Source organism: Coregonus lavaretus, assembly GCF_964263955.1.
Source record: "Coregonus lavaretus genome assembly, chromosome: 33".
Classification (NCBI taxonomy): Eukaryota; Metazoa; Chordata; class Actinopteri; order Salmoniformes; family Salmonidae; genus Coregonus; species Coregonus lavaretus.
This window is the reverse complement of record NC_140020.1, coordinates 36,801,213-36,810,172: the sequence shown is the minus strand read 5'-3', so window position 1 is coordinate 36,810,172 and position 8,960 is coordinate 36,801,213. Positions and strand designations below refer to the sequence as shown.

Below are 8,960 nucleotides of genomic sequence, written 5' to 3'. Positions count from 1 at the left end.
ATGCAAATAGTGTGACATTTTATAGGTGTGGCAGACTTAAACATGTAGGTGTGACAGACTCGTAAAGTATCTTAGATTCTTAGTAAAAACATAGGATTTGCAATAAAGAATGACTCGAACTTCCTAATTTCCTTCATATTCAAGGACATCTGTAGGACCATGTATATCATATAGAACTACAAAACCTATTTAGGGGAACAAAGTGTGGTGGGCTTACTACAAACATCACCGTAAAGGAAAAATACAGTGGTGGGCTGTAATAGGCTGCTACACAGTATCAACTTTCACTACACTCTAATGATGTCATAAGGTGTCCTTTGCACACCACTTGTGTTTGGTTCAACCTGACCTTGCACATGACGGGTGGGGTTGTGTCATGTGTTTGAGCACAAAGGTGAACACTCCCGCTTTAGTACGTGCTTGGACATCGCATGAGCTTGTTTGTGCTGTGGAACATTTCCTTTTTCTCACTTCGAGCTTCTGGACATTTGGGGACACTGTGCGTAAAGGATTGGCAAATCGGGACCCCTGTACATTCTGAGTACAGTTTTGGAATGCCAGCGTAGTGTTTTGAAAGAAAATAAAACAAGAAAATGACTAACAATGTAGATGCCACTAGAATTCTAGAGAAGGGTCCAGTATACCTTCGGAAACAGATGGAACTGGAGAGCGAGACAACGGGACGCATGAGTGCAGTGGAGATGCTTGCCGCAAGTAAAAGACAGTATGTCAAAAGTCAAAAGGTGGTCAACTCCATACAGGAGCCAGTGGTTAGCTTTGGATCTGCCTCTGTTAGTAGTAATGGATCTTCTAACCGGAGCTCCAACTGGAACAGTAGGAACAGTGGGATGAATTCGCCTGCGGGTACAAGCAGTGTGCAAAGAGGGCGCTTGCCACTGGAGGACAAAAATGTGGTGCGTCGGATGAGCTCCAGAAAAAGGGACTCACTTTTACTGTACCGACAGAAATGTGAACTTGTAAAAGGGTCGACGAGTGAGAGAAATAAACATAATTTGGAGTACAGGTTGTTGCTCAGCTCTCTAGATAAGGCAAGTTTAATACGTGAGCCATCAGGTAAGGAATGCGAGGCAGAGGAAAATTATACCAAATTTATGACACCTGAAAGACCTGCCAAGGAATGTGATTCAAAGGCTGTCCATTCACAACCCATGCAGCCAGAAACACAATCTCTATCCACAGATGAAGAATGGACGGACAAAGGAGGCCCGTTGCCAAAAGTGGCCCCAGGTGTGATTCGGAGAACCACTCACAAAAGGGTTTGCAAAGGGGTCAGCCGTTCTCACTCCGACATCAGCTCAAGATATTCCAAAAACTTTACCGACTTTGATGCATTCTTCAAATACTGTGGACTGGATGGCGAAGTCATTCAGTCGCTGGGCAAAGATAACTTTTCTGCGCGTTCAGATGAACTTGCCAATAAAATCGGAAGTGTCAGCGTGTCAACGTCAGATGACGGATTCTCACGGAATAGTAGCGACGACAGTATTGATGGATTACTGGAAGAGGAGCTGCATGAAACTATTCGACAGGGGACATCAGTCATTGAGCGCAATGCCAGAATTATAAAGTGGCTGTACAGTTGTAAAAATGCCAAAGATTCTGGAAAAATATTACGAGATCTAAACTGACATTTCTGTATTCAAAGGCCCTATATATAGGTATATTAAGCTGTGTACGCCTCTCTATTACCTATAGGCTGCATGTTTTAGGCCTACAACATAACCTAAGCTATTCCATACCCACTAAAATGTTATGGCTACTTCTGCCTCTGAAATGCATTATTATTTCAAGCCTTTGCAGTTTACATATATTCATCTGTTAGGCTACTGACTGCCAAATTGTCTATCAAAGAATGACAGAATGATACAAGATAACATTCCTGGCCTTGGGGAATGGAAAACCCAGTGTAGGCCCAATCACACAATGTTTGCTTGGCTATTGCACAATAGGTTATAGGTGTGTGTGTGTGTGTGTGTGTGTGTGTGTGTGTGTGTGTGTGTGTGTGTGTGTGTGTGTGTGTGTGTGTGTGTGTGTGTGTGTGTGTGATTTCACTGATCACTGCTTCACTGATAAAGCACATTTATTTGTTGTGGGTGAACACTTCTGTGTTACAAGTCCAAATAGTCAACCAAGATAATCTGTGAGGTCTATCTCTGGACTGTAGGTTTAGTTTTTTGTTATTTTTATCGACATTTCTGTATCCTGCCAGGCCGGTGGAAATAGACCCTTACACAGTACGTATGTGTTCTTATGTCAATTAAACCGTTAACGTCTTCCAGATTGTAGTCTCATGAGCAGTTCTATTTGAATGCCAAAGCACATCTAGTCATTATCACGTTGTACTATTGTAGAATCATTAAACAGGTACAATCAATACTGGCAGAAATATCTTTGGTACAGAATGGATCTCTTGTCTCAAGGGCAGGCAGCCATGAGGCAGCTATGGGAGAAGGCACCTAGTAATTTGAGCATGTTGTTAGGTCAATGATTGAATGTAACTGAATATCTTTCCTTTTTTTCTCTCACACACAGCACCACTGCTCTCTATTTCACTCTCTCCCTGTTCTCCCTTCAACCCTCCCCTCTTCACTCCCTGTAATTACAGTTTACGGTAACAAGAGAGGAAGGAAAGTGAGGGAGAGAAAGGACACAGAATCACACATGCAACTACTCATGTGTGTATGTCCATCAGTTGATACGCACATATAATTACACACGTTTACTTGCCAAGTGTCCTAATCAGGCCATCATTAACGCCCCTTCCACTCAAAGGTGGGCTGTTTCCTGTCTGTGTAGGCAGGTACTAACTGTTCAGCCTCACCTATGTTATGGGCACACCCATCCCAGCTAACAACAAACGTGCCCACAACTTTAGATGGATAGGGCTAAATTGAAATATTTCTTACGGAAGAAATATGAAATGCATTACAGTTGGGAGATTATGGGACGAGTATTAGAACAAAGGTGAGGACACAACAGCTCAACTGACACAAGACTGAATCCAAACATTACACTGTTGATTTTATGTGCATTTTACATTTATTGTACTTTTTGCCACATTTGTTGATAACGAAATCTGAAAATACTCTGGATACATTCAGTAACATGATAACAATATTCCTGGAAAAGTTGCAGTATGTACAACATAAGACAAAAAAACTACTAGGGTTTGAGTGAGAGGACTAACTGGTGTCTCCAAGTTTCCACACAGCACTCCAAAGTGTCAACAGTTCCTAAGTAATTTCAATGCACTTTTATGAAGAAGAGTCTTCAACTATAAGGTGCTTTTCTGAGCTCTCCTAATTGTGCCGTTGAGGAACTAGAGCAAACACACTTGTAGTTGTTTTGTTTGGAACACCCTGCATCCCCGCCATCGCACAATTACTGTTGTTGTTTACGCAATCCAAAAACTGTCCATTATAAATCGCAATCTGGGTCAGGTGGGCATCATTTGAAAGCCTGTTGTATTGCCAACATGACTAGTTAAGTTATAAAATACGATCTTACAGTGTTAGGCTTTCACAATGCAATTCAGGGAAAAAATATCATAATTTTGGTGTGCAAAGAATGGAGTCATAAGTGCATTCAGGTGAGTGGCAAATTTTCTTCACAATAGACAAACGTAAGCTCGTTCTGTTACGAACAACTCAGGGTATGACGCCATGTCATCTTGTGACTGTACATCAAACATAGTGATCATAAACTCATGCTTGTATGACATCAAAGCAGTATTTATTATAATCCTCAACGTCTCATCTTTCAAAATACATAAAGGCCTCTTAATTTACAGAATTTTCCTCACAAAGTTGGCCAATTAGCGTGAGGGATGTGGGCAACTTCTTGTCGCACGAGGTGTTCAAGTTCAGAACGGCTGTCATTCAAAACCCATACAGCGCTGTGAAGCGCAGACCAGAGCTCTGACGTCATGTATAGCATGTTACTGTACAGCCAAGTCTGCCATTTTCAAACTGTATACGGGTACGAGTGTAAAGGGCTACGAGTCTCATTAGGCCATTCATTCATTACCTAACATTTTCATAGGAATGTTCCAGTAATGTGCAAGGAATGTTTCCAAGAGACCATTCCCTTATTGTCAACCAGGACTTACCCAGAACGTTGTTACCATGTTCTCAGAATATTTTACACTGAGCAAAAATATAAACGCAACATGTAAAGTGTTGGTCCCATGTTTCATGAGCTGAAATAATAAATCCCAGAAATGTTCCATTCGCACAAAAAACGTATTTCTTTCAAATTTTGGTCACAAATGTGTTTATATCCCTGTTAGTGAGCATTTCTCATTTGCCAAGATAATCCATCCACCAGACAGGTGTGGCATATCAAGAAGCTGATTAAACAGCATGATCATTACACAGGTGCACCTTGTGCTGGGGACAATACAAGTCCACTTTAAAATGTGCAGTTTTGTCACACAGCACAATGCCACAGATGTCTCAAGTTTTGAGGGAGCATGCAATTGGCATGTTGACTGCAGGAATTGAATGTTCATTTCAGTATGTCCAACCTGTCCTGCCTCACAACCGCAGACCAAATGTAACCACGCCAGCCCAGTACTTCCACATCTGGCTTCTTCACCTGTGGGATCGTCTGGGGGGGCTGTGGAGTATTTCTGTCTGTAATAAAGCCCTTTTGTGGTTAAAAACTCATTCTGATTGGCTGGGTCTGGCTCCCCAGTGGGTGGGCCTGGCTGCCAAGTCAGTGGGCCTATGCCCTCCCAGGCCCACCCATGGCTGCACCCCTGCCTAGTCATGTGAAATCCATAGATTAGGGCCTAATGAATTTATTTCAAATGACTGATTATATGAACTGTAACGCCGTAAAATTTTTATAAAAATTAACACAATAAAATAACAATAACGAGGCTATATACAGGGGGTACCGGTACCGAGTCAATGTGTGTGGGTACATGTTAGTCGAGGTAACTTGTACATGTTGGTAGGGGTAAAGTGACTATGCATAGATAATAGACAGCGGGTAGCAGCAGTGTAAAAACAAATGCCAACGCCCCTAGTATAATGTACATTTGATGCAGCATTATGACGACTCATTGACACAATGGTAGGGATTAACTGAGCTGGTCTTGGGTCTTGGTACTGTAACTTAAGAAGAGATGGAGTCCATATTCTCCAGGTTTCTCTCTTTGATATAACATTTATTGTTCAATAGAGACATGGTGATATGTATACAGTTGAAGTCGGAAGTTTACATGCACTAAGGTTGGAGTCATTAAAACTCGTTTTTCAACCACTCCACAAATGTCTTGTTAACAAACTATAGTTCTGGCAAGTCGGTTAGGACATCTACTTTGTGCATGACACAAGCAATTTTTCCAACAATTGTTTACAGACAGATTATTTCACTTATAATTCACTGTAGCACAATTCCAGTGGTTCAGAAGTTTACATACACTAAGTTGACTGTGCTTTTAAACAGCTTGGAACATTCCAGAAAAAGATGTCATGGCTTTAGAAGCTTCTGATAGGCTAATTGACATCATTTGAGTCAATTGGAGGTGTACCTGTGGATGTATTTCAAGGCCTACCTTCAAACTCAGTGCCTCTTTGGTTGACATCATGGGAAAATCAAAAGAAATCAGCCAAGACCTCAGAAAAGAAAATAGACTTCCACAAGTCTGGTTCATCCTTGGGAGCAATTTCCAAACGCCTGAAGGTACCACGTTCATCTGTACAAACAATAGTACGCAAGTATAAACACCATGGGACCACGCAGCCGTCATACCGCTCAGGAAGGAGACGTGTTCTGTCTCCTAGAGATGAACGTACTTTGGTGCAAAAAGTGCAAATCAATCCCAAAACATCAGCAAAGGACCTTGTGAAGATGCTGGAGGAAACAGGTACAAAAGTATCTATATCCACAGTAGAACGAGTCCTATATCGGCATAACCTGAAAGGCCGCTCAACAAGGAAGAAGACACTTCTCCAAAACCGCCATAAAAGAGCCAAACTACGGTTTGCAACTGCACATGGGGACAAAGATCGTACTTTTTGGAGAAATGTCTTCTGGTCTGATGAATCAAAAATAGAACTGTTTGGCAATAATGACCATCGTAATGTTTGGAGGAAAAAGGGGGTTGCTTGCTTGCAAGCCGAAGAACACCCTCCCAACCGTGAAGCACGGGGGTGGCAACGTCATGCTGTGGGGGTGCTTTGCTGCAGGAGGGACTGGTGCACTTCACAAAATAGATGGCATCATGAGGAAGGAAAATTATGTGGATATCTTGAAGCAACATCTCAAGACATCAGTCAGGAAGTTAAAGCTTGGTCGCAAATGGGTCTTCCAAATAGACAATGACCCAAAGCATACTTCCAAAGTTGTGGCAAAATGGCTTAAGGACAACAAAGTCAAGGTATTGGAGTGGCCATCACAAAGCCCTGACCTCAATCCTATAGAAAATATGTGGGCAGAACTGAAAAAGCGTGTGCGAGCAAGGAGGCCTACAAACGTGACTCAGTTACACCAGCTCTGTCAGGAGGAATGGGCCAAAATTCACCCAACTTATTGTGGAAAGCTTGTGGTAGGCTGCCCGAAACGTTTGACCCAAGTTAAACCATTTAAAGGCATTGCTACCAAATACTAATTGAGTATATGTAAACTTCTGACCCACTGGGAATGTGATGAAATAAATAAAAGCTGAAATAAATCATTCTCTACTATTATTCTGACATTTCACATTCTTAAAATAAAGTGGTGATCCTAACTGACCTAAGACAGGGAATTATTACTAGGATTAAATGTCAGGAATTGTGAAAAACTGAGTTTAAATGTATTTGGCTAAGGTGTGTGTAAACTTCCGACTTCAACTGTATGTAGCTTATGTCATTTTGCTGTGTTTACTCTCATTTAAATATTTTAATACCTTGTACGTAATGTTATCCCGCTACTGAATAAGCCCATGGATCCACATCATGCTCCCAATTTACTGGAATGAGATTTCACAGTACACTCAAAGTTACACAGATATTGTGGTTGGTAATTACTGTAGCAATCAACATATTTATTTTAGCAAAACTAAATGAACGTTAAACTTTCTCTCCCAACATAATTCAACAGGCTTGTGTCTGGACCAAAAGCAAAACCACAAGCATAGCACAAATTCTAGACAACCTGTGGAGAAAAACAACAAAGCTGTCGTGAGCGAACGCTGTCCATAATCTACTGCAATATAACAATGTGCTCTAAAATGAAGAATATACTGGAAAACTAGAGGAGAAGTTGAGAAGTTTAGCTGCTTGGCTAGCACTGGCAGAGCCAAGCACATTCATCCACATGAGCGCATGCCATTGTAAAGTATATACACAAAAAGTGATATTAGTAACAGTGTAATTGCTTATTTGCTAGGTGTGGTTTATTTGATCGGATAGAAGTTCCGTAATGATAAGGTTGTTATGAGTGTACTTGTGACATCTCCGCAACTTTGAGAAAAAACACTTTATATTGGAGTTGTGCCTGGTCATCACTAGTTATCACAGCCACAAAGTCATAAACCCTGCCTATTTCTACAATTTCTCTTCTTAAAGTTAGATTTTAAACCTAACCCTAACCTTAACCTTACGCCTAACCCTAACCTTAAATTAAGACCAAAAAGCAAAACTAAGTTGTAAATATAGAGAGTGGTAGTCAGTAATGTGTTGAATTGGATTTGCCCCAAACATAGCACTTTGTATTCAGGACAAAAAGTTAATTGCTTTGCCACATTTTTTGCAGTATTACTTTAGTGCCTTGTTGCAAACAGGATGCATGTTTACTTTAGTGTTTGAAATTCACTGCTCGACTGAGGGACGTTACATATAATTGTATGTGTGGGGTACAGAGATGATGTAGTCATAAAAAAATCATGTTCAACACATTGAGTCCATGCAACATGGCTACAGTGGCACCGGAGAAGATGGCTGCTGTTTTACAGCCCTCTAACCAATTGTTCTATTATGTGTGTTTTTTCGCGTTATTTGTAATTTATTATGAACATAATGTTTCTGCCACCATCTCTCATGACCAAAAAGAGCTGCTGGATATCAGGACAGTGATTACTCACCTCATATTGGACAAATATTTTTTCTTCAACGAGTCGGGCGCAAAGGATATCCTACAGACACCCGACAAGGCCCAAATCCCTGAGACAGAGATATTGTGGTCGTAGGTCGGGGTGCCTTGTAAGGATCCGACGGCGAGCGAGTATACTGCCTCTTCCATCAATCCTATTAGCCAACGTTCAATCATTTAAAAACAAATTGGACGACCTAAGATTAAGATTATCCCATCAACTGGACATTAAAAACGGTAATATCTTATGTTTCACTGAGTCGTGGCTGAACGACAACATGGATAACATACAGTTGGCGGGATATACGCAACATCGGCAGGATAAAACGGCTTACTCCGGTAAGACAAGGGGTGGTGGTCTGTGTATATTTGTAAACAACAGCTGGTGCATAAAATCAAATACTAAGGAAGTCTCAAGGTTTTGCTCGCCGGAGGTAGAGTATCTCATGATAAGCTGTAAACCACACTATTTACCAAGAGAGTCTTCATCTATATTGTTTGTAGCCGTCTATCTACCACCACAAACCAATGCTGGCACTAAGATTGCACTCAATGAGCTGTATAAGGCCATAAGTAAACAGGAAAACGCTCATCCAGAGGCAGTGCTTATAGTGGCCGGGGACTATAATGCAGGGAAACTTAAATCCAGTCTACATAATTTCTACCAGCATGTTAAATGTGCAGCCAGAGGAAAAAAAACTCTAGACCACCTTTACTCCACACACAGAGACGCATACAAAGCTCTCCCTCGCCCTCCATTTGGCAAATCTGACCATAACTCTATCCTCCTGATTCCTGCTTATAAGGAAAAACTAAAGCAGGAAGCACCAGTGACTCGGTTAATAAAAAGGGGTCAG

General features: G+C 41.3%; 1 protein-coding gene across 1 annotated transcript; it reads left to right on the top strand.

Moving 5' to 3' along the window:
• Nucleotides 1-395: 395 nt before the first annotated feature.
• LOC311108835 (protein FAM110C-like) lies at nt 396-2,299 on the top strand. The gene has a single exon (XM_084151599.1). The coding sequence runs from the start codon at nt 594-596 to the stop codon at nt 1,647-1,649; it is 1,056 nt and encodes a 351-aa protein (XP_084007725.1). The 5' UTR covers nt 396-593; the 3' UTR covers nt 1,650-2,299.
• Nucleotides 2,300-8,960: the final 6,661 nt, after the last annotated feature.

What these genes read in the sequence shown, in the direction of transcription:
- LOC311108835 (XM_084151599.1), top strand. Translation starts at nt 594, where the DNA reads ATGACTAACAATGTAGATGCCACTAGAATTCTAGAGAAGGGTCCAGTA.